We start from the raw sequence: 27476 nt of genomic DNA on the forward strand, positions 1-27476 counted from the left end.
GTACTAAGTTTCCTTCCTCAAGATAGCCCCTACTTGATATTTCAGAGAAGGTAAAAAGGGTGAGACTCTAGGCTGGGCTCTGATAAGAAGTCTATTTATCAACACCAGTCTAATAAAACTGATAGCATTCTGAGAAAAATAAATATAAAATGAAAATATCTTTCATTCCCTCAATTGGAAAAATTTATAAAATACAGTAACTTTAACACCTTTGCTTCAGTTGAGCCTTTTATTTGATTACCAAGAATACTCACATGTGTGGGTTTTGAACTCCTGTAGGATTGGGATTCAGAGTAAACCTTGCTGTAGATTTGAAAGGTGGATTTGCAAAATTCAACTTCAGTGCTTTGCGTTTACCTGAGAAATAACAAATAAAAAGTAAAAGTTTCAAGTACTACAAAACAGGTACTATTCTGAGGGCATAAGAAAGTCACACCAAAAGGCAGTAGAACTTGCTTTAACAGATAATATATGACAATATTTTGAAAGGCAACAAGGAATATCTCAGAACTAAGAAAAAATAAAATTATCTAAAGTTATTACTAACTACAAATCACTCACTCGGCTATGATAAAAATACTTATCACTTCCAAGTTTCCATTGTGCAGGAAAGTTAATACTTTTGCAAATGAAAACACTACTATAGAAATCATTTATCTCAACAGATATACCGAAAAATTCTAAAAATATTACCATCTATCCAGTGTATATTTAATGTCCTCAGTTTAATAAGTATCATTTTCCCTCATTTTAATTAATATAAACAACACAGTGAAGAATCTGAAAAATTCCCCAACCATAATGAGCTAAAAACATCATGGTAGAGTAAACTTCAAGTCAGTAACACAAGTATTCTAAACTATTATTTCTGTGAAGCAGTTTCTCTAGGGTAGGAAGGAAATGGGTACCAATATTTTGTATTACCCAAGTGAAACATGCATTATAGAAGAGCAGAAAATGGAAAAAAAGATAAAACATATTAAAAATCTTATATATACATCTATATAATACATAGGGTTAAAATTTTACATAAACTTATCAATCCAAGTACCTCAAAATATTCGGTTTACTTTCTAGTGCAGACGTTTTTCTATACATAGATATGGACATGTATTTTTTTCACTACAAATGAAATCAGACCATGAAACTGCTTTGTAAAATGCTTTACTCACTGACATTTCTTTCTATATCAATAAGTCTTACAGAATCATTTATTTAGGACTTATATGGATACTTTGTAACAGAACTGAATTTTTTAAGCATTTGCAGCAAATCTTGGTTTCACATTCACCTTAGGGACACTTTTTCCTGCACTCACTCTCCAGAGTTTATTATACATTTATCTAACTACTCAAAAAATATCTCTGTAATCCAAACACTTTCTAACCTCAGTGGATGAGGATTTAATAGAGGGTTCAAACTGTAAACATGACATTTGAAATTCTGACAGAGCCACACGATGGAGAAAATGGCAAAGGGACAAGAGCACAGAGCTCCTCGCCATGGCTCCTAGATCAGCTTTCAAAGATGAGCCTCCTTCCTACCAGATCATGTGAATTCCCCCAAAGACCAGACACATCCATTTTCAGAAATAAGGATAGTACAATATGACTTTTCCATACAACGTAGAGGAAGGACATTCAAACAACATGTGCAAAGGGTACACAAGGAAAAATTGCAGATATGACTGTATTTAAAAAAAAAAAAAAAACCCTCAGTATGTTACCAAAAAACAAAATTAAATAAAAAACTAAAACTTGGAAAAATTCTTGCAATATCAGAATCAGTAGTTCCTAAATATATAAAGACATCACACAAATCAAGAATAGAAAAAAAAATGTGGCAAGAATGTGAGCAATAAAGACATATTAAGAGAAAAAATAAAAGGCCCTAACACCACAAACATTTTAAATTTTGTTCATGTGAAAGTGGCAAAGTTTGAAGGTTTTATATTATATATACATAATGATAACATGATGATCAGAATGGCTAGGTAAAAGAATCACTAATAAGATAAATTGCTGATAGAAAAATAAATTGATACAACTTTCTACAAGAGGTTCAGCAATATACAAAAAAGTTATTTTTAGTAAATATGCTCTTTTACTTCTTGAAAATTTGTCTTAGAAAATATTTAAAGACAGGATTATTCCCGGTCTTGAAACCAAAAGGAATTTTCCCTGCTGGATTTTGAAATTGCTTGGGATTACTGATCCCCTCCTTCCATTTTCTCCCTTTCCAAATTGTAATGTCTGTAACTGTTATCCAATGCCTATCCCACCATGGTGTTTTGGAAGCAGATAACTTGTTTTCTAGTTTCTAGGTCCACAAATAGAGGAGAATTTTGTGCCAGAATGGATAATGCGAGTTTCATCCATGCCTGATTTAAATGATTTTGGTAATAAGATTTGGGATTTTTGAGCTGATAATATTTAGGTGAGATTTACATTCGAGTTGATACTAAAATGAGTCAAAATTTTGGAGATGCTGAGTAGGGTAAATGTATTCTGCACATGGGAAGGATATGAATATTTGGGGGCCAGAAGGCAGACTGTAGTAGGCTGAATGGGCGGTCGCCAAAGATATTAAGCTCCTAATCTCCAGAACCTGAACCTATGAATTACCTTAATACAGCAAATCGTTTCCAGAAAAGATTAAGGAACTTTGCTATCATAATTTGAACAAACTTAATCTTTACAAACTCCCCAAATCAAAAACTGAGCATATGTCATGTAGTTTGTGTTTGAAACCATCTGGCACATCATGCATTATCTCCATGTGGAGAAAAACGAATATAAGACTAAGATAAAATGCAAGACAAGGACAGAACAAAGAACTACTGTGAAAACCATTCAAAGAAAAAGACCAAAACCGGCCCTTTCTTCAAAGCCCAATTTAACAGAATAGCAGCTAACTTTACCAGATAAACAATAAAATATATTACAACAATTAAAACTTACTCAAGCTGTTTTCTTGAGCATAAATATTTATACACAGAGAGAGATTCTTTTTCAGCATTGCATTCACATTTAAATAAAAACTAAATTGAAAGCTTTAAAGGCCATTAACTTCATAAATGTACACCATGATTAACAGAATGTGATTTAAGTTACATAAATCAGATTTTAAAACACTACATTTCAGAGACATCTGCAATTATCTTGAAAAAGCCCAAATGTATATTCTGATCATTTACTAACAAAATACACTAAATAATTCTGTAAATTTCAAAGTCTTTCCAAGCAAAGATTACTCCCAGTCTAAAACCAGTGACTAACCCAGGAGTTTAGCATATGATCAAGTTACATTGCTGGGTGTCATCTGTGTACCCCACCTCTTCAAATGATCAGTTTAAGATGAACCTGAAAGGCAGTTTTGAGGAAGAAAAGGAAGGCCCCAAAATGTCAACTGAAGGTGAGATTCAAGAAAAGTAGTAAATAGCTCTTATAATACTCAAGAGAGGCTGTTTCTGCCTATCTGGAGGCATGAGCTTTTTTTAAAAAAAGAAAAGAAAAAAGCATCTTCTCCTCTCCCATTCACCTTCTCTAAGTACCAGAGCCTTTACTGGGGCTGGATCCTTCTCTCCTTTACTTCCTTCTCAAGTGTCCCTCAAAAAAAATCAAAACTGAAAAGCAATCTGTCACCATGTATTCAGATATTTTTAATTACCAAAAATTACAAACAAATAGAACATTAATATGAATTTTTTCAAAAGCCTGAAACAACTTTCACAGGGAGAAAGGAGGGAAGTGATACTATAATGGCCTATGAATATTTTTAGATGCTAACAAAGATTAAAATATTTGTACAAGGTTTAAAATAACTGATCAAAAAGATTATGAATTTGTGATTATAATTACCCTTTGGTGGAACTGTCATATAATCAGTTTCTAACCAGTCAACACAGATAAACATCATCCCTTTAACTACAGCAGGAGAGAAACAAGGCATCAAACATCCTAAAATATTTATGCAGAGCAGTTTCCTGTGAGAGATTCTTTGTATACCTAAAATCTTAGATCTGTGCCTGATACAGAAAACACTTTCAAATGTTTATTGATTTGAGAATAAAGTTGACATGGACAGCCCCAGACAACTGAAGTCTATATGGTTACTGGCTGGAGTAAATCTTTGTTGTTTGCAACCAAGAACTTTGACTTAGGAAAATGGTACCTGTTCTCATGACACTTCCAAAGCACTGTTCTACCCCTCAGGGCAATACTGCCTACCTTTTTTCATGCCATGGCTTGTTTAGAAAATGAGAATATTTGTTCAACACACTGGGAAAATGAGAATTGCATCTGGCCGAGGGGCTGGCCTAGGCATTGAGCAGTCCTGTCCCCACTCAGTCACTCCAAGGCTGTGGGGAACAATCTGTAAGAATCATCCTCGAAATTCTGGTTTCAGAACTCTGCCTTAACAGCCAGCACCATTCAAACAAGCTTTTCACAGCGTCTGCATACAGTGTCTTCCTCAAACTTCTCATGAGAAAAGCACTCCCAAGCATGGAATCATCCAGAATATTAAGAACTATAATTCTGAAGAATGGGATTTGGTCAAGTGTATCCACATTCATTGAGGCCTAGGAATATCCTTTGTCTAATTGTGAGCAACTCACTGATTCACAGAATATTGGAGTTGGAGAGAAGACACCTTCCAGCTTTATTTAGCTTTAAAAACAAGTATGATAAAGAGCTCTGAATACTCTCCCTCCACTAACTTCTCAACTAATACAAACCTTTAACATCACTTTCCACAACCAGCTAAGCTGAGCATCTAGTTTGGTTCAATGTTGGCCAAAAACCCCAATAGGGGCAGTTGAGAGTCCACCCCTCAATACAAAATCTATGGAACCTCTGCAATCTAGGTTACCAAAAGCAACTCTCCTTCACCTTCTACAGATGAGCAAAAGGTGTCAGTTCCTCTATTAAGAGCCAGCATTACTTAGTCTCCAAAAACATCAGTCTTTCCTTCAGAGAGAAACACTGTTTACACTGGGCTCATTTTACCATCCATCCGCTCTCATCCTCAAGTTTGTTCCCATCAAACTATTTTCTGCTTTAAATTTTTAACTATCTTGATTTACCTCTGAACTCTGCAAATCACCTATAACAACAGTACCTCAGACAAAATAGCAGTTCGACAAATATTTATTGAATTAGAATTATTAGATTGTTTTTCTTATCAATATTTCACTGCCCCCCCCCCCCCCGCCGCCCAAATCTAATGGGCTTGTTTTGTTTCATTATATCTCGGGAAAGCAAGATTCTGTTACCTGTGTGGTTAGAAACAGAGAACTAGAAGAACTAGAATCCTCCCACCCAGCCTGTATGAATGGAGACCATCTCTAAAACATTTTAAGCAGTCCCGGCATCTTCATCACTGATATCACCATATTCAATAGCCCTTCTTTAACATCTGCTGTAGTAATAGCAAAGTACTTTATCGTCCATGGCAATAAAGATCACTGAAAAATCTATAGTAGCTGCCTCTAGTGTACAGCTTTTTTGATATAATGCTGAGTTCACTGTGGTTATTTGGTACACTGTTGGAAAAATAACCACCAAGGAATCATAGCTCCCTGAGCCCATACCCTGAGTCCATACCCAGCTGCAAAAGGACTTTGCTGCTTCTTCCATAAATAAGTGAAGTCTATTTCCCTACCTTTAGAATCTGGGCTGGCCTTGGGGCTTGATTTAAGCACAATACTACTGCAGAAGGAATGAATACTGTATGACTTCCAAATCTAAGCCCTTTATGAGGCCTTGCAGCTTCCACTTTCACCCTCCTGGAAAGCCACCCTGAGTTTAAATGTGAAGCAGCTTAGTCTAGCCTCCCTGATGAAAGACCACATGGAACAAAAGGCCCAGCAGTTCCAGTCATCCTAACAGACCTACTAAATACACATAAGCGAGCTCAGGTGAGACAGAACTACCACACAACTAATGAAAGGAATCATGAAAATTAAATAGCTGCTCTTTTAAGCCACCACTCACCTGTGAAAGGAGCCAGGAAGAAATTATCAAAATGCAATCTGAAGCAATCTCTTTTAGGGAACACCCACCCACTGACACCACAGGGTATTCCCTAGAATCAACGACACAAAAAAGAGAAAACTGGAATTCCAGTGTACAAGTCATTCATAGAATACCTTTAAGGATATTGGTATTTGACCTACAAGTATTCAGAACATTCCATTGCAGAGAGGGGAATTGTCATTTCAATTCTCATTTCCCCCTTGGCTCTCATTGTTAGTACCTCATTTTCAAAACAGAAAGATTACCTAGAATAACTTTTTAATTATCTGTAATCACTGGTTATGAAATGAGTTAACACAAAATTCCAACTGTGCAACTTTACAGTCAAACAATTTCAGAAATGAGGAAATAAACTGATAGAAAATAACTTACTTTCATTCTCTTTCCTCCCTAAATTACTACAGTAATGAGAGACCTAATATTTCAGAAGCTCAAAAGAAAGAGATGTTAGGCAGGACATGGTGGCTCATGCCTGTAATCCCAGCACTTTGGGAGGCCAAGGTGGGCGGATCACTTGAAGTCAGGAGTTTGAGACCAGCCTGGCCAACATGGTGAAACCCCATCTCTACTAAAAATACAAAAATTAGCTGGACATGGTGGCGGATGCCTGTAATCCCAGCTACTTGGGAAGCTGAGGCAGTAGAATCGCTTGAACCCAGGAGGCAGAGGTTGCAGAGAGCTGAGATCGCACCATTGTACTCCAGCCTGAATGACAAGAGCGAAACCGCATCTCAAAAAAGAAATAGAGATGTTAGCCTTGCAATACCAGGTATTCCATATATCCATGTATTACATGAGCTGCTATCAGCTAATATTATACTGCCCCTGTCTCCTCCTGGCAACCTTTGATACATAAGAGTGAGCAATTACTAAAAAATTCATAAAACCTCACTCAGAACTTAGAACTCTCATCAATAAAGCACTGTTATTCATCCACACAGCTGAGCATTTTAGAAACTGGATAGTTCTGAGTTTAAGAAATCAAGTAAATATCCAGTTAGCCGGGCGCAGTGGTGGGTGCCTATAATCCCAGCTACTCAGGAGGCTGAGGCAGGAGAATTGCTTGAACCTAGGAGGCGGAGGTTGCAGTGAGCCGAGATCGCACCACTGCACTCTAGGCTAGGCGACAGAGCGAGACTCCATCTCAAAAGAAAAAAAAAAAAAAGAAAACAAGTAAATATCCCAACAGCAACTTTTAGCACACTTTACACTTTTGTATGTAAAATGGATTTTTAGAAAGCCCAATGTAATACTTTACACAACCACAAGTGCAGAAATACCACAATTACAAACAAGTGACTATGACAGGCAGTGGAGACGAACAATAGATAAGGTAGCTGACCCCTCCACAAAGACTGTTTTGTTGGGCACTCTGCCAAAAAAATAAAAAGAAATGTGAGGCCAGACATGGTGACTCACACCTGTAATCCCAGCACGTTGGGAGGCTGAGGCAAAAGGATCATTTGAGCCCAGGAGTTCAAAAACAGCCTGGGCAACATAGTGAGACACTATCTCAAAAAAAAAAGAAAAAGAAAGAAATGTAATTCAAGAACGTTAAAGGATAAGGATAGGAAAAATGTTCTTTTGCTAGATGGTGAATGATCACCACTGAAATACTAATAAAAACGGGAATATTTCTGTGGTCCAGTACACTACATATCTGTGAAACCAGGATAAAAACAGTCCCCTACTTGGCAGCACTGTTGTAATAAGGATATACCTTAAATATGCTATAAGATTTAGCAAACAGTAGACATGAAAAGTGGTAAACCTAATTGAGAAAGTAATTAAATTCTCTAGAGAAGTAGAGAATGTTTGCCTAATAGCATTTAAACCAACAAAATATATTAGCAACAAAGAATTCATCTTCCTTTGTAGATTTGTTTAAAATTACTTTCACATAAAAATCCTATTCCTATCCTAAGCCAGGATCCTTCCTAATTGTACTAAATTGGAAACCAGAAAAAGTAATATAGACTAGTAGTGCCAATCAGCCTAGTTTTGAAACTCAACTCTGCTACTTACTAGCTATAGAACACTTCTTGGGCAAATGACTTCACCTCTCTGTTTCAGTACCATATCTGCCAAATGGGATTATTATTACCTTCCCCAGAAGTGCACTGTGAGGAATAAAGGCATTACTATGCATAACAGAGTGAGCTAGTCACTCATTTCTTCTAAGCTTTATTATCAATTATGATAATTGTCTACATTTATGATGGCAAAGTTCTAAACTAGGATGGAAGTAGATTACTAACAGCCATGCTTCCTAAATAGTAAACATTTTCCCCATCTGACATGCCTGGGCCTCAGAGGCTCTGATGCCAAGGAAAAAAACAAGAGTTCACCTTCAGCATTTCTGACCGCTGGCAAAAGATCCAGTCCCTTTCTTGGATAGAAAAAGAAATTTTTAACCCAGAATACCAAGGATTGTGTTATTCCTCTTATCACTTCCTGAAAGGGTACTGCTTTGATAACAAAAGGCTTAACAGCTCCTATGAAATTCTTAGAACACTAAACAAAGGCAACAGAAGCATTCTACTTGTAGACTACTTCTTACTATGAGGTCCTTGTTTGGTTAACAAAAGTCTTCAGGGAGAGTTTGAAGAATTAAAAGCCCCAAACTTGCTTCCAAGGTGTTCATCTAACAAGGAAAAAAAAATTTAACTCATTTCAGTTACAATAAAATAAGGGGTTTATGGAGTTTCATGGAATGAAGCTCCCAAAACACCCTAAATTCCTTTTAAATCAATGATAATTGATTCATCATTCACTGATTCAACTAACTACCAATGCCATTGATTATAATAGCCCCTCTCTGATCTCCAGTTATTTCATATCAATTACGCACAGTGCCATCATTATGGGATTCTACAGCCAGCCACACCTTTGAGCTATCACTTAAAAGCCAGTAACAGCATCACCTTCTATCAGACTCTGAGCCAGACATCTACTACCAACAAGCAAATACGTAATTCCACAGGCTAAACTGAAAATCTCTCTGGCCAAGTCATTATTAGTTCAACACCATAAAAATTACCTAGGGAGCCAGCTAATCCAGGAAGGCCCTACTGCAGTTTAAAATGTTGCTAAATTTTAATCGCCAACAAAATATGAGAAGCTTATCCAAAATAACACCCAACCCCCAACTCCATGTTCCAATGATTTTGCAAGTAGAGTTCATGGGAACCTAAGAGTTGGAATTCCACAATTACACACCACCCTGAGACAGTTTCAAATGGATACTCAAAAAGAAACAGCCATTACTGTTAACTCATCTCCACCTTTGGTTCAGGGGAGAAGAGAATGTGCTAATAGTTTTCTGAATCCTTAATTTGTCCCTAGCTCATTTAAAGAGTTCTCTTATACCATCATCTTTCACAGTCCTTAATAAGAACAGCCTGATCTGCTATATACCTGCATTAATTCCATTCACATAGAAGCACTATTGCTATACACAGTGCTGAGAGTTCTAGCCAGGAAGAGGTAACATTTATAGAACAGCAAGAGTCAGTAAAGGTACTCAGCATTTTATCCAGGTGCTCAGACCACTTTAAATCCATGTGATGCCTAAAACACTGGCATATCCGCAGGGCATTGGTGTTTTTAAGCCTCGAACTTGTGAACATGTCAACAGAAATTCCATTAAGACAAGTGAGACACAAACTCAAACTGATCAACCCCAACAAAATTTTCTATGTAGAAGAGTCAACAGTGTTCTATTACTTCATAATATATAGGCATTTTGATAACCTCTGCCTCCTCATCAAACTCAATATTCTAATTAAGTTCCTCATGAGTATCCCAAAGTTTTAAGTCACTGTCTCACAACATACCGAGAACAAGATAGTTGGATTTTTGGAAAACCATCCACATAATTGATGCTTATTTTTTTGGTAATGATCTTACAAATGAACAAGGAACATAATATGCAAACTTACGAAAGCTATGTCAAGAAAAGTCAAAAGGCTTGTTCTGATTTCCACGTATATCCCAGAGCCCACAGAGTGGTTTCTAGTCTGACTTCACTGTAGAGACAGAGGCACATATCAGATACTCTCTGAAGAACAGCTTGCTTGAATCCTAGCAAGGAACCAAGTGCCCACAGGTCTTACATCACATTTATTTTTCCTGCTTGGTAAATGCCACAACATCCTATCACCACCCTGTTTTAACAACTTTTCACCACCTATAAGTGAAACAAAAACTCATATTTTACAACTATACCATCAATATTTTTTCAATCACTGCTTCCAAACCTTTTTTATATATGTATGATATGAAAAAAAAAACTGTACAACACAATGAAAGAAATACAAGGCTGTTCTTGACTCAAGGACAATGACACAGTCAGGTTCGGTGGCTTACACCTGTAATCCCAGCACTTTGGGAGGCTGAGGCGGGCAGATCACCTAAGGTCAGGAGTTCAAGACCAACCTGGCCAACACAGTGAAACCCCATCTCTATTAAAAATACAAAAATTACCCAGGCATGGTGGCACATGCCTGTAATCCCAGCTACTTGGGAGGCTGAAGCAGGAGAATCGCCTGAACCCAGGAGGCGGAGGTTGCAGTGAGCTGAGGTCACACCATATAGCACTCCAGCCTGGGTGACAAGAGTGAAACCGTGTCTCAAAAAAAAAAAAGGTTGAGTTTTTTCCTTATATCAAAACAATCAGATCTGACTTCTCCTTCTTGGCAAGTTTATAATATTTTAAGTAATAATGGTATTAACTATACAAGAAAGCCAGACTGGTCATAAGTAACTAACTCTTCTGTACTTCAATTCTATATGAACTTCATTAGCAAGTAGATTAGAATAAAGAAAGCTATAAGACACAGACAACTTCATAGCATGAGTACAGGCATTCGTTCCCAGGAAACATACCACGTTCATCCTTTACACAACAGAAAAAAAATCAGCCATCCAGTATATAAAACATTATTGGGTTCCCACTCCTTTCCAGATAAAGCTGTGGGCCAATTGTGTGCAAGGTAGTTTTGCTACAGAACTGCCTGTAGTGTAATGAAAAACATAATTGGATTTTGCCTTTGTCCCAGGTTTGGGACACAGAGATCCTAAAACCCTTAGCATTTCCCAAGTGATAGGAGTGTCTTTTATTAACGATAATGTGGCCCTTTCAACCATACCTGAGTTTGTGCAAGAGTCTGGTAACTCTCAGAAGGCCCCTATATAACTTCAGGATAGGGTCTGGTCACCAGAAAAAAACAAGTGATTAGAGGGTTAAACCTTTCAGCTACCACAGCCCCATACACACAACTCCAGGAAGGGGAAAAGGACTAGAGACTGAGTTCAATCACCAATGGCCAATGGTACAATCAATCATGCCTACCTAATAAAACCTCCATAAAAACCCCTGAACAATAGAGTTTGGGGAGCTTCCAGATTGGTAAACTAATCAAGGACAGTGTGCCTGGAGAGGTCACAGAACCTCTGTGCTACCTCACTGTCCCCTCATTCCTAATTCCTTGCCCTATGCAAGGTCCTGTCTTTTCCATTTTGGCTGTTCATGAGCTGTAACCTTTACAATAAGCCAGTAACCATAAGTAAAGTTCTTTCCTGAGTTCTGTAAGACATTCTAGCAAATTACCAAACTTGATGGAGGGTATGGTCAAGTTTGATAATGGGAACCCTCAAATTTGTAGTCATCCAAGCAGGAGTACGAGTATCCTGAACACTCCATTTGTGACTAGCATCTTAAGTGGGGAGAATCTTGAAGCACTGAGTCCTTTAACTTGTGGGATCTGAAGCTAACTACAGGTATATAGTGCCAGAAATGAATTCAATTGTTGGATACACAGTTGTTTTCAGAGAATTGGAGAACCCCTGGTGTCAGAAAACACCCCAAGGTGTCAATATTGGAAATATGAAATAAAAATTTCTTTATTTCCATTAATATTTGTAATTGATTTTTATAAGACCCAAATACGTAAACAAGCCTAAAAACAATTAAAATAATTCCAAGTGAATTAGGGATAAAATAGGAAGATATGGTTTATGAATATATTTTTCTCCATCAAATATCAAAGTTGATTTACAAACTGATGTGAAAATATTATCAAGGATTATCAAGCCAGATGTCCTTCAAATACCTAGCTGACTCCTTTCAAGAACATCCTCTTAAAGCAAAGAAGGAGCATGTATGTCCACATTATCCTATCTCAGCAAAGTCAGACAGAGAGTCTACCTTCCTTCCTTTAGACTCCACAATGAATCAGTTTTTTGTTTGTTTGTTTTTTGACACAAGGTCTCACTCTGTTGCCCAGGCTGGAGTGCAATGGCATGATCACGTCTCATTGCAGCTTCCACCTCCAGAGCTTAAGCGATACTCCCACCTCAGCCTCCCGGGTAACTGGGATAACGGGCCACATGCCCAGCTAATTTCTGTATTTTTTGTAGAGAAGAGGTTTCATCATGTTGCCCAAGTTCACAGTTAATTTTTTATTCCAAGCTGACTTCTCTACACTCTCCAGGGCACACCTGACTACCTTATCCAAGTGACCAATTACTTTATTCTCAAAGCAAACAATTCACACCACCATATTATACTTAACCTGTAATAACTCTGTTTTTCACTATGATGTGTCCTTAGGAATCCAGAAAGGCAAAAGAATACTTAAGTCATACACATAATTTTGTTTATATTTTAATTAAGACCATTTAGATAGCCTTCAGATAACCTGTTACTACTACATGGTGCCTTTTTTTTTTTTTGAGACGGAGTTTTGTTCTTGTTGCCCAGGCTGGAGGGCAATGGCACGATCTCAGCTCACTGCAACCTCCACCTCCCAGGTTCAAGCAGTTTTCCTGCCTCAGTCTCCCAAGTAGCAGGGACTACAGGCGCCCGCCACCACACCCGGCTAATTTTTGAATTTTTAGTAGAGACACGGTTTCACCATGTTGTCCAGGCTGGTCTCAAACTCCTGACCTCAAGTGACCCGTCTGCCTCAGCCTCCCAAAGTGCTGGGATTACAGGCATGAGCCACTGTGCCCAGACTCAATCTGCATGACTTCTGACTACTGGAAATCCGATAAAACATTCCAATGAATCTGACAACTCAGTTCTTTTCATAACAGCACCTGTCATCTAATAAGAACTCAAATATTTCTTCAATAAATAAGGAATCAAAGCTCAAGTTTTTGATTTAACATCTTGAGGACAAACAGTTTCACTAACAGACACAATAGGGTGTTTTATCTGTATTTCCTGCTGGGTCCAATTTGTTTCTTTTTTTTTTCTCATTAATCAAAATATGTATAACTGGATGTTATGCAGGTTCTCTGAAAAAGTTACCAGAAGCTTTTAGTAGAAAAATGCTCCTAACAGCCAGGCACAGTGGTTCACGCCTGTAATCCCAGCACTTTGGAAGGCCAAAGTGAGAGGATCACCTGAAGTCAGGAGTTCGAGACCAGCCCGGCCAACATGGCAAAACCCCGTCTCTACTAAAAATACAAAAAAATTAGCCGGGCAAGGTGGCAGGCGGCTGTAATCCCAGCTACTCTGGAGACTGAGACAGGAGAATCACTTGAATCCAGGAGGCAGAGGTTGCAGTGAGCCAAGATTGCACCACTGCACTCCCGTCTGGGTGACAGAGTGAGACTCTGTCTCAAAAAAAAAGAAAAAGAAAAAGAAAAAGAAAAATGTTCCTAACAATAGAACTTCATGACACAAAAATTAGTCAGGCATCTTCTGGCTTTGAAAAAGATATGTGGCATTTTTAACTGCCATGAGTCATAAGACATGTGGCGATCTTTTGCATACTCCACCGACTTTCCATTTCAATGCTACATTACACTATATAATCATTTTTAAGAAATGTTAGGTAACAATTCACAGTAAAATTTAAATTCAAATTCAACTATGTCACCACAAAAGCAAATAACTGAGGTAGAAAATGAGCAGGCATCTTCCACACAAAGATAATACTGTAATAACCAGCATTATGATACTCCTCTTCCCATCCGAATGGCTTCTTTTGACCTCATTAAATGATAACTCCCAATTTCAAAAACATTAGCCTGTGAATAACACTTTTATTCCCTAGTGGACACAATCAAAAACTACTTGCTGCCCATAAATGTATTCTACAAATTGAAAGTTTTAAAAGGTTGGACTAAATTAAAAATAATCAAGAGAGTGAACGGCACTCACAGAAGATAGGTTGTATTTCTATCTACTTCACGTGTATAAAGTGCATGAGAGAATCCTGACTAAAATGTTCTAATTTGTTACTTACAAAGACCCAAAAAGAAAATCAAAAGAGCAAATCAGTTGTAGAACATTATGAGAGAGAGAGACTTTAATGATTTAGTTAGATGACGGAATAGGAATAGGAAAAAAGGAAAGCTGGTTAAGAAATTATTACTGCTAAACGGTGAATGATACCAGTATATTGACAACAATATACTGGTCACTAAAAAGGTGACCACTAATTGGAACACAAGTAGGTCATCAGATTTTTATTATTAAATCTTGGATAAGAACTTTTATTCACTTCTAATCCTCACCAAACTGACTTTTGATGTATAAATCTGATTTCCAAGTACTGGGAAGGCAATGCCGTGCAGGATCTGAGCATTCTAAGCACTGAATACAAATTTTAAAAGCTGGACTCTCATGTGGGGTTGATCTTAATTTGGCAGGACTAACTTGCCTAACCACTGGCTCCTCAACTTCACCCAAGAATGTCTTATTACTTGACATGGCTTTTGATTATCTGCAAAGATTAACAGGCTCTAATGAATGGGTCGACTCATGTTCCAAGGTACAAAGGACAGGTATTCAGTTTTTATTCTATCAAAATACTGAATATCCCAATAAATGTTTATATATCATAAGTGTGCATATAAATAAACTTTCATATCCTTCAGTACTGGCATAGTTAAGTCAAAGATGACCAAGGCTTAACTACAATTTGCTTTCAGTGGTATTCCCCAAACACAAACTTTGTTTTTTTTGGCTGGATACAACTACTATCTCCAAAGCCCGCGAATGTCTGAAAATGAGAGGTAACCTATTCCTAAGGAAATAATTAATGAAGACCAATTTAATGGGCCAAAACTACCACATGAAAGGCTGATGGAGAACTTTACACTACATGGATCACATTGGCAGCACCTAAGCCCACTCGTTGATCTTAACAAGAGGTACAATAAGTAATCACATGCCTCCTGATGTGATACAACAGGAAGCACACAACACCATCTATGAAATAAGTCTTCTCACCAAAAATCTGATCAAGTTTCTATAAACCAGTTAAAGGTAAATAACAGGGCATGAAGAAACATGTTAAACACTAAAAGGATACAATCAGTCAAATTCAAAATGTATAAAATACTACAAAATAAATTAATCTTTTTTTTTTTTTTGAGGTGGAACACAGGCTGGAGCGCAATGGCACGATCTCGGCTCACAGCAACCTCCACTTCCTGGGTTCAGGCAATTCTCCTGCCTCAGCCTCCCGAGTAGCTGGGATTACAGGCACGCGCCACCGTGCCCAGCTAATTTTTTTTTTTTTAGTAGAGACAGGGTTTCACCACGTTGACCAGGATAATCTCAATCTCTTGACCTCGTGATCCACCCGCCTCGGCCTCCAAAAGTGCTGGGATTACAGGCGTGAGCCACCGCACCCGGCCTAATCATTTTTTTAAAAACAATTAAATGGTAAGGGAAAGGAAGAAGAGGGAAACTACCATAGAGTTAAAGAAACTTAAGAGGCCAGGCACGGTGGCTCAAGCCTGTAATCCCAGCACTTTGGGAGGCCGAGGCGGGTGGATCACGAGGTCAAGAGATCGAGACCATCCTGGTCAACGTGGTGAAACCCCGTCTCTACTAAAAATACAAAAAAATTAGCTGGGCACGGTGGCGCGTGCCTGTAGTCCCAGCTACTCGGGAGGCTGAGGCAGGAGAATTGCCTGAACCCAGGAGGCGGAGGTTGCGGTGGGCCAAGATCGCGCCATTGCACTCCAGCCTGGGTAACAAGAGCAAAACTCCGTCTCAAAAAAAAAAAGAAACTTAAGAGACACATCAACCAAACACAACGTGTGCATAGACTTTGCTGAGGTCTCAACTTGGAGAAATTAACTGTAAATAAAGTATTTACAAAGCTTTTGGGGAAATGTGAACATTGAGTAGCTATCTAGTAATATTGTTTTGTTCATTTAATGGTAAGATAATTGTATTGAGGTCATGTATTTAAGAGTCCTTATCACTTAGAAGACATATAACTGACATTTATGTGGATAAAATAATGATAATCAGAATTTGCTTTAAAATATTTCAGTAGAGAAAGGTGGAGGGAGGAGGAGTAAGATTGGCCATATGTTAATAATTGCTGATGCTATATAATGAGTACACGGGGGTTCATTATACTACTCTATTTTTGAATATGCTTGAAATTTTCTACTATTAGAAGTTTTCACACCTTCAGTATTTTTTCTTCTAACCCTGCCAAAAACAAAGTGGGGTAGGGATGCATAAAAATTTTACTAAAAGCATCAGTTTGTTCTTAAGACAGTCTGTACACAGTCTGCCCTCACAGAGTTCATGGCTGTGCCACCTTGTCCACTAACTTCACGGTCTCCTGACCTACTAATCTTCTTCAGCTATATCCAGGCACACAAGTCATCTGAGAATCCTAGAGCAATTTATTCCTTGCATCTGCCTAGGCCAGTAGAGTTTTGGGTTTTCACTAAACATTTTTTCCCTAGTGGTAGATCCCCTGTGTTCCTAGCTTCGTAGCAACACAAATCTCTCTACTTTAGTGTTCAGTAAGGCTTACTGAATAACCTTGGTAAGGCTTATAAATGTCTTACAAAGATATAAATGGTAGGTCCAGATCTCATAGCCTAGTGCAAATGAAGACTCCTCAAAAGCCATTTGATTTAGAAAATCATTCCCGTTAAGTGCCAACTACTTTCAAGAATTAGCAAAACATTACGGTTTACAACATGCAACCAGACCAAAGTAACATGGTTCTGCCACTCATTAGCTGTATGATTTTGGAAATTTTATTTAGCCTATGCTTCAGTTTCCTCATCTATACTCTTATACCTACTTCATAACGTTGTTGTGAGAATTAAAGGAGTTAATATAAAGTGCTTAGAGCAGGGTTGGACACACATTAAAAGTTATTATTTCTACCACACAGCTCCTATACATGCTCAATCTCTCAAGGAACATACACTTCTTCAGACAAGGCTCTAGATTTAATTCATCTTTAAGGATCCCATTGCTTATCACTGGTAATATCTTTATCTATCTAAGGTATATATACAGATACAGATTTGTTAACTGTTACATTTGTGCCTCTGTTTCCTTATCCTTCTAAGAGCATCTCTAAAGGGGAGTGAATATGTTTGTATGCACTTGATTTTACTTTCTGATTAATGTTCGTTTGGCAGTTCTACCCAGAGAAAATGAACACCAAGACGAAAGTCACAAGTTTTTCTTAGTGCATCTTATTAACTGGACATTTTTGCCTAGATTTGGAACTCATGAAACCATGTAGTGACAATCCAAATATTTACTACACCTTATTTGAAAACCATCACCCTAAACGTATGAGCTAAATTGAAAACCACTTTAGTTGGTGATTCAGTTGGGAATACTCTCTGGAAACCTTCCATATCATTTTTACTCTGTATCTGTTCAACTATGAAAGTTCTGTCAACATCCCTTTGTTGCTAGTAGTAAAGTTCAAGTGGCAGGTAAATGGAAACTTTCTGCAATGTGGGAAAGTCACTAATTATTTTCTTATCAAAAATGTCACACATTAAGCATCCCCAAATTATTTTAAGGTACAATAGTTGTTAGAAACCTTTTTTCTCCTAGCAACAAAAAGCATTTTCAGGACAAATTCATGTTCCCATCATTTCCAAGGTCAAAGACGATTAAGCAACATTCCCTTTGGAATGGTATAAGGTATAAGAGGAGGGCCGGCGCGGTGGCTCACACCTGTAATCCCAGCACTTTGGGAGGCCGAGGCGGGTGGATCACGAGGTCAAGAGATCGAGACCATCCTGGTCAACATGGTGAAACCCCCGTCTCTACTAAAAATACAAAAAATTAGCTGGGCATGGTGGCACGTGCCTGTAGTCCCAGCTACTCGGGAGGCTGAGGCAGGAGAATTGCCTGAACCCAGGAGGCGGAGGTTGCGGTGAGCTGAGATCGTGCCATTGCACTCCAGCCTGTGTAACAAGAGCGAAACTCCACCTCAAAAAAAAAAAAAAAAGGAAAAAAAGGTATAAGAGGAATAGGTGAATCCTCATTCTGCCAATATATCACTTTTACAATTCCTGGGCTTTAACTAGTATAAAAACTTTTTTCCAAGCAGATGGACTTCCCATTGACAATTTATCATGATCCCCACAAATACTGATGAATATTGGATGTTAGTCTGACTTATGGGTACTCCTACAAAAGTCTCATTTTTCAACTAACTTCATTACCTATATATATATAAACTGTATAAACCTCCAAGAGCAGTAAATGACATTTTTGTTTCTTAGAATTGCTGACAGACTCAGCTGAATTTAGTAAATTTCAAACGATACAATTTTTGTCATTTGCTGTAGACTTTTGCTACATAAAATAGGGAATCAGAAATTTAACCAGCTGAATTTTCTAAATTATTAGTTTTAAATGAAGAATGACTTAACCTTCCCTCCACTCCTTACTTTCCCTGTTTTTCTATATTCCACTCCAAAAAAGTCAAAACATCATCATTTACAGATACTTCTTGAAAGACCAGTAAACTTAGTATCTTTCCCAAATTTCTAAGAAGATTCACAAAACATCCTTCTTCCTCTTCAGTTTCCTTATTATTATTATCAATTTAAAAAACAATTAGAGTTACTTATAAAAATCAGTCTCCAAGATGCCTCATTTTTTTCCTCCAAATATACTGATATGCACTGCCACCAAAACCCACCACCACCTGTACATAATAGCTCTGGAGCATCTAATCTTCTAAATAAATATCCTGTTGCTATGCAAGCATTTCCAACTTGAGCAATTTTTGAGGAGTGAAGAAGGTTTTTAAGGCCGCCAAAAAGGTAAAAGACAAAGCTACAGAAACTTACCACTACCCAAAATATTTAGAGCTCCAGAACTCTTCAGCCATGAACTGATAATATACTGTAGTTTAAAAAAAAAAAAAAAAAAACGGTGGGGGAGCTAAAAGTGCCTTTGTATGAAAAATGTTATTAAAAGAGTATTTGCCAAACTCCTAGCTAATATCACTCTGATTAGCACACAATTCGGTTACGCATTTTCTGAGGAAAATCCCTATGCCCAAGGACACTTAATGGGTGGGTCATGATTCTCATCTGAAAAAAAAAAAAAAAATTAGAATGCTGACATTAAGGTAAATTCAACTTTATAAAAACTATGTTTCTTTCTTTTTTCTTTTCTCTTTTTTTTTTTTTTTGAGATGGAGTTTTGCTCTTGTTGCCCAGGCTGGAGTACAATGGCGCGATGTCGGCTCACAGAAACCTCCGCCTCCCAAGTTCAAGCAATTCTCCTGCCTCAGCCTCTGGAGTAGCTGGGATTACAGGCATGCGCCACCACACCCAGCTAATTTTGTATTTTTAGTAGAGACAATTTCTCTATGTTTGTCAGACTGGTCTCGAACTCCTGACCCCAGGTGATCTGCCCACCTCGGCCTCCCAAAGTGCTGGGATTACAGGCATAAGCCACTGCGCACAGCCTCAAAAACAATGTTTCTAAAAAGGGGGCTTCTGTCATGAGTGGTACATACTCAATTGCTCTTCATGAGGAATAAACATCAGGAGATTTTGGAAGAATGATTTTTTGGTGGAGTTGGGCAGATCATGAAAAAAAAGTTTTCAGACAAATCACCTCTCCTCAAAAAAATAAAAAACTGGTTTTATAAAGCAGTTTTTCTAAACAACTATGTTCAAGGTTAGCTCATTAAGCCAGTGAGATATGATCATAAACTATATAAATACCTTTACGTGTACAAAAACATTATCTCCAAATGGTAACTGATAAATTAATCAACCTTCTAAAGCAGGAGCTCTACACTTATAACTCTACATTTGCAAATGGAAAAATATTTTTTCCCTGAAGTAGTCTTACATTCAGACTTCAGAAAAATTCAGTGATGCAACAGTATTAAAAGAAGCATGACACTATGGTCTTAAATAAATATAACTTGAATTTTATTTTATCTAAAACATACATTTAGAAAATAAACTGAAGAGTAGATCATAATCTATAAAAGGAAGACTGTGAGAAGCAAAGTTTTATTGAATTTCTATAGAAATCTGGTTCCCAAATTAAATATGTAATCTCTGTTTGTGTATGTAAATACATACATACACATGTCCAATAAAATTCCACTGACTTGTAACAGGCAACCGTAATAAAGTGATTAAAAGAGTGATGCAGCAATATAAAGAGCAGAAACGACGTGAAAGTCAAACAATGAAAAAAATCCTTCAGAGCTTCCATTAGTCATCAGAATCATTTTACAATAAATCTTTATTTGTGATAGAGAATTGAGCATTTGAAGCAGCCAGTACTCATACGTATCAAACTTGAATGATATCTAATTGTGAGCTCTTTGCCCCATGCCCTCCTCCTACTGTGTGATATATAATTTTTTAATAAATTAAGCAAAAGTTTATCTGATAATTCTGAAATATCCTTAGAATAAAGGTGGAGATTCCAGAACTACGGCGTGCCCCTGTAGAGAAATCAGTTCTTTGATGATTTCTAGCCTTTAAAGAAATTAGTTACCACTTTAACCATAAACTTAATGTCTGTATTCCAGAGCAAAGCAGCAGATTGTCTACAAACATTACGAATTTGCACTTCTAATTTTTTTACGTCATGCAAATCACAGGACCAGACTTAAAAGCATTAATATACGTAAGCAACTGAAACCTTGCACTAACATATAGGTACTGATAGTACAAAAATAAATACTGTCAACTTACAGCTAGCCATCTCTACCATGTCTCCAGCTCCCCGCTCTGATGTGTGCACTCCTGTTCTCCGAGTCTTTCACTGAGGTCTGAGCCAGCAGGGACAGATCTGCTTAACTCCAAAGTAGGATAGGCCCATTGCTGGATCCCTAAGACATGGTGTCCAATCAAGAAAGCAGTTATTATGAGACTTACAGCACCCTTTATGCTCATTCCTTCTCTTGGGAGAACAGCAGGAGCAAAGGTGCCCAGGACAGATCAGTTCCTGCACCATCCTCACCATGGTTCCAACTAAAAATCAATCATTATGTATCATCGGTGGTTTAACACTTATGTAATCAATGAAGGATCAACTCTAGTCCACCACACTATGAGCTTGCTAAGGGCAGAGGCCTATTCCATTCATTTCTGTACCAAGAATCTCGCTTACTGTATGGTTTCTAAGTGTCCAATATGTGATTCATGAATGAAAGTATATAAATAACTGTGTTGAATCCCAAAAGCTGGAAAATAAAGAGGAGGAGATTCCCAACAGGAAGAGACAGAAATGAAAAGAGAGATGTGAAAAGCCAGGAGAAAGTAGCCACAGTGTAAAGAGACAGTGAGGGCAATAAAGGTGAATATCAAAGTGGGAATAAATATGCTCCTCCCACCACATCATTAAGTCATAATAGGTTCTGCTATCCCAAGCCTCCATTGTTAAATTCTTCCATAGGTATCAAAGCAGGCCACACTGCAAACCTATCATTCTATAATGGGAAAAAACAGAACCATTTAGAAGATTCAAAGGCATTTTTAATCCATATACAAAGCTACTTATAGACACTGTATACTGTATATACAATCTTACTATACTTAATGTTTCTCTTGTTTTATATCTTCAATAGATAAGTTAGATAAAAGAACAATAATGTGAATACAACTTAAAATTTTTAAAAAGTCAGGCCAGGTGTAGTGGCTCATGACTGTAAACTCAGCACTCTGGAATGCCAAAGCGCGAGTGTCGAAAGCCAGGAGTTCGAGACCAGCCTGGGCAATGCAGCAAGACCCCACCCCCATTTCTACAAAAAAAAAATTTTAATGAGCTGGGTGTGGTAGTGTGCACCTGTAGTCCCAGCTACTTTAGAGGCTGGGATGGGAAGATCAATTGAGCCCAGGAATTGGAGGCTGGGCTCCAACTTGGGAAACACAGTGAGACCCTGTCTCCAAAATGAACAAAAATACAAGACAGTCTTTTATTTTTTTTTTTTTCATAAATTGATTTTAGGTCAAAATACAAATAAAAGCTAAACACTGTCATGCTAAATATTAAGCAGATGTTTTTAAAAGTGAAAGGTAAAAATTATCACAGTGAATATGTCAAAATTAAAAGTACAAAATAGAAGTTGTAACTTTATTACATATTGATATATGTCATATATAAAGGTTCACTGTAAGCAGGAAATCATGTATTATTTTTAGCTGGTTATTTAAGGCAAGGGAAGAGTAACAGTAATGAACCAATTAAAAAATTTTATCCTAGGGTCTAGGTGTTTGATCTCTATTATTTATATACAATTACATCATGGGTGAACCATTCAAGACATAAATTTTTGCTAACTACATTTTGAAGAAGTCACAACAGTCAACCAGTAGAAATTAAGCATTCTCATTCAAAAAAAATTTTAAACATAGCAGAAATGTTTTTTCCAGGTTAGATTTTTTTTTGCCTTTGAATCAATTTACCTAAGGATGACACATATCAAAGCATCATTCTTCTCCAGTTCATGAATAAGAAGTAAATGCTAAAACAACCTATATCACATTCTGGGATATTTTTATGTTAACTGGAGAATAGTCTCCTTGAGATTTTTTTATACAGATGACTTTATACAGATGACATTTAAGTTTAAATGCTTTTTTTTTTTTTTTTTTTGGCTGGGTGCAGTGTCTCACACCTGTAATCCTGGCATTTTGGGAGACCAAGAAAGGAGGATCTCTTGAGCCAGGAGTTCAAGACTAGCCTAGGCAACAAAGCGAGACCCTGTCTCTACAAAAAAGTTTAAAGTTGGTCAGGCATGGAGGCATGCACCTGTATAGTTACTTAGGAGGCTTAGACAGGAGGATCGCTTGAGGGAGGTCAAGGCTGCAGTGAGCTATGATTGCACCACTGCACTCCAGCATGGACAACAGAGTGGGACCTTGTCTCAAAAAAATAAAATAAAATGCAAGGTTTATAACTTTGTTTTTAATATAGAAAGTCTATTCTGTATTATATGAAGACTAATGTCCTAATACAGAATAAGGATGGTGAGGGAGACAGGAGAAAAACACTGTTTTGTTTAAATGAAAAAATGTAAAAATACATTCAATATATGGTTTATAATAATTCAATTTTAAAGCATAAGATCTCTGAATATAACTCTATACTTTCTGCACCACAATCTTAAAAGTGAACTCTCTTCAAACTGTAATTTAAATTATGGTTAAGTCTGAATACCTATATATACTTCTCTATACCTAAATACATATTTCCGTATTATATGTATTTTGCCATTTCAATTTCAAGTGAAAAAAGAACAATTTACAATCAAGAATACCATTTTTTTCATATTTCAAAGAAGAATGAAAAATGGAAGCTCTTTTAATGTAAAATTGCCATGGTTGGTTAGCTGAAACAATAGTGGACACATTCCCACAACCAAGATAGATATGAAAAAAATAAATAGTATAATATCATAAAATTTGTAGCTTACTTTGTGCCTTTTCACAGAAGTTTATCTGAAAGCCTAAAGTAAAAAAGATAAGTTCCAGTTCATTTACTGTAAATCAAACAAACCAAAATTGGAACATGACATTGCATTTTTGTATTACATTTTGAATAAAATGAATTCAAGAACAGGTCAAATCACATTACACCCACCAGAGACAACGATAACACATGAGCTTTCTTTAAAAACTTAGCTCTTTTACAGGTAGATGTACTGTATTACATAGCACTGAAATCAAGTTTAAATTGTACTGCACTGTCTGAATCTTTATTTTTCATATTTAATAAAAAGAAGAGCTATAAGCCCTTAGAAGTTAACAGTAACCTTTAAGATAGTTATGTCCTTTTCTTCAATATTTTCAACCTACAAATACAAAATATGAGTTACTTAACTAGCTTAAATTACTGATTTAGAGTTACCCATGATTAATTACCATCTATGATTCACAAGTTTGAGCAGTTCATAAATTGTGAAACTTACACACACATAAAACATTTCCTAGTAAATTAGCTAACTTCAAACAATAAGACAAAGAACTGCTGAAGAGGGGCTGAAATTCTTCTAAAATAGGCACGAAAAAAGATAGTATCCCTAGGAATGAGAAAGCCAAGTACTTCAGAAGTTACAGGAAGAAAACTTGTGACTTCCCCTTAGAAACCTAAACACATTTTCCAAATCCAGTTGGATCTGGTTATACCTTATGTATACATTGTATACAGATGTAAGTTTTAATAAGATGCACCCAGTAAAATACGCCATTTAAAACAAAAGCCTTCACAAAATATTCTTTCACCCATAGTTTAGTGAGATTATCTGGTTAGTGGTCCCAGTAAAATAAGCCATTTAAAACAAAAGCCTTCACAAAATATTCTTTCACCTCTAGTTTAGTGAGATTATCTGGTTAGTGGTCTATCTATGCTTGTGTTTATTATTGTTCTGGGGAACAAAATTGGGGAAGTAAACTTATAATAACTTCGTGTTTAAACAAATTCAATCAAAACCTGCAGAAAAAAGAGCCAAGACTGAAGGAAGGATAGTTAAATAGTCTTTCCTATCAGATTATCAAAATTTTTAGGATTCTAAAATATCATCTATAAAGCAAAAAAACTGAAAAATGCTAATGTAGCTACTTTGACATGAAAGTGTCTTTGGTGTACCACCAAAGTAATCCACTGCTGACTACCTAATCACACAAATGACAATGCAGGAAGAAGTAAGAATGGAGACTTCATGGGAAAGAAATAGCAGGGCAAACCTACAAAGTATGGCCCTGGTCTCTCTACCACTGAAGGTCAATATGCTACCCCACCAAATGTGCAATGGGAACAGAATTCAGACAGAAAAACGAGGTGTATGGGTCTTCTAAGCCTAAACTAAAAGCCCCCTCCTACACGCAAAATGAGCTGAGTACATTCAGGAAGAAAAGGGTTCTCTGGAAGTAGCAGGCAAGTCTTCCCTGAATCTCACTGGAAAAGGGAAGATGAAACTCACCTTTTACTACAACTGGAGAGGAGGCTGGAGAAACAGCTTTAAAGCAATTTATTTGCAGCTCTAAATACAGAGATTGATTGTAACTAGATAGCAAAAAGAAAGAGGTGAAAAGGTGAGAGAAGAGGTGAACAAAACAGTAATGTGGATGCTGAAAGGAGCAAGAAAACAAATTTGTAAGGTAGATGAAAATGAAATCAGTTGAATGTGTATGTAAGGTTGTGTCAAAAAAAAGTTACAGTGCTTAATCAGTGTATACTATGTTAAAAATGTTAAGGCATATGTGACTGAGAATGACAGAATGTCACCAATGACTGCTCTAACACATTAGAAGCTAAGCCCCAGTTTAAGTGCTAAAAAATTCTCAAAACCTGAAGATCTGTCACAGTACAGAATCCATATAAGTAGCTAAAAAGGAGGTGGGAAGGGGATTAAAATTTTCAAAGCATAAGTACAGATTTGCTCTTTGTATCTAATTATGGAGGAAGTGACCAGGTGAATGAATTCTGGGGTCTCATCCAAACATCCATCTCTCCGTATTATTTCTCACTAAGAAAATACTAGGTAACTAGCCCAGAGTCTACTGACAAGCAAGGGCTAAATTAACTGGAACACACTGGCTCACCTTTTCTTTAGTATTCTATAACTTTCTTAACATTATCAATTAAATTAGGTAAGAAGCTTTTTTAGCTAAACCGTCTAAACCTCTAAGACCTGCAAAAGTCAGAAAGTTAGTGCTTCTAGTACAGATTTGGGAAAGTATCAAATAGCTCCACTAGCTCATACTCAAAGAGCAAGGGTGAACAAAGGGGACAACCAACAATCTTGTACAAGAGAAAGATGGTGGGAAGGAAAATTGAGGAAAACTTCCAATATCCTCAACTTTACAAAATGCAAGTTCATAGTTATGCTATAATATTCATTAATATTCACTCACTTATGTTCAATTTTTTCTTTTTCTTTTTTTTTTAGAACGAGGGTCTTGCTGTCACCCATGCTGGAGTGCAGTGGCATGATCACAGCTCACTGCAGCCTCAAATTCCTGGGCTCAAGCAATCCTCTCATCTCAGCAGGTACAAGCCATTATGTCCAGCTAATTTTTGTATTTTTTTGTTGTAGAGATGGAGTCCCAACATGTTGCCCAGGCTAGTCTCAAACAATCCTCCTGCCTCGGCCTCCCAAAGTGATGGGGGTATAGGCATGAGCCATCTCACCTGGCCCATATGTTCAATTTTTGGTCTCCCATGACTCCGAAATTCTGACTTTCTATATTCACTTACTTTAAGTCCTACATCTCTGGAAGTACTAGATAATCAGCTGAACCTGTTGACTGTAACTGGTTTAAAAGTCTTGTGTGCCTCAGTTTTTTTATATCTGGGTGAACTATCTGTACCCTGGGGCTTAATTTGACATGATCCTCCACTTACATTTTCCCCATTGCAAGTAGGGGTAAATCTGAGTCTTTTTCATTTTTCCTGGCCCCAGGCAAGTTTAAGTAAATCTTAGAATAAATATCAAAAATAATATTTAAGAATTTAAATTCTTAATTCTTGGCAGTGATATTTAAGAATCAATATCAAAATGAATAGGACAGAATACTAGTAAGCCTATAAAAGAAATAAAGCTACATGGGGGTTTTTTCCTCCTCCTCTTTCTCTCTGGGTCTCTCCTACTCTCACTTCCACATTTGTCCCTCATTTTTACCCTCTTACCTCAATTTTAAGATCTTTCATGTGGCCATAACTTGAAACCTACAATTTACTGTTCTTACCAAATACAGTGAGGTAAGAGATTGTTTAGGATGTAAGTGCATATAAAAACAAAAAGCAAATAGTATTTGATAACATAAAAAACAAAATGAAGTGTGTTAGGAGACCGGAGTTCTAGTTCCAACTGTGAAACTGAAGTCATTTCACTTGAGCCCCAGTTTTGTCATTTTTAAATAAAGATTATTATCTTAAGAGTTTGGAAACAGTGTGCCTAAATCTAATTTTGCTTGTGTAATGGCCATTACAGGGTTTTGTAGTTATCTCCATTCCCATTCCTCTAGGTTGATGATATAATCAGAGAGGGTCCGGGGCGGGGCATAAGTGGTTTCCTACCTCCTCAGTAGTTCCTTCTGATTCCCTGGACACTCTGAATTTTTCTACTGCTGAAAGTGCATTATGAACTACAATATGAACCCACACTAATGTAAACAAAATCAGAGCTGCTTTACTGGGTCAGG

At 37.1% G+C, this 27476-nt stretch overlaps 1 protein-coding gene across 2 annotated transcripts in view; it reads right to left on the reverse strand.

Annotated features, from left to right (window-relative positions):
* The window catches only part of MAP2K4 (mitogen-activated protein kinase kinase 4), a 127032-nt gene that overhangs the window by 91126 nt on the left and 8430 nt on the right, over positions 1–27476 (reverse strand). Inside the window, exons 2-3 of one of the 2 annotated variants that reach the window (XM_064378290.1) lie at positions 23747–23779; positions 255–357 (exon numbers count right to left, since the gene is read on the reverse strand). In XM_064378290.1, the coding sequence (XP_064234360.1) occupies positions 255–357; positions 23747–23779 (136 nt within the window). The remainder of the gene's footprint in view (positions 1–254; positions 358–23746; positions 23780–27476) is intronic. The other variant, XM_064378289.1, reaches the window with a different exon arrangement.

The sequence above is a fragment of the Aotus nancymaae genome, unplaced genomic scaffold (assembly GCF_030222135.1).
Source record: "Aotus nancymaae isolate 86718 unplaced genomic scaffold, 86718_ANA_hifiasm-v0.15.2.pri h1tg000018l, whole genome shotgun sequence".
Lineage (NCBI taxonomy): Eukaryota > Metazoa > Chordata > Mammalia > Primates > Aotidae > Aotus > Aotus nancymaae.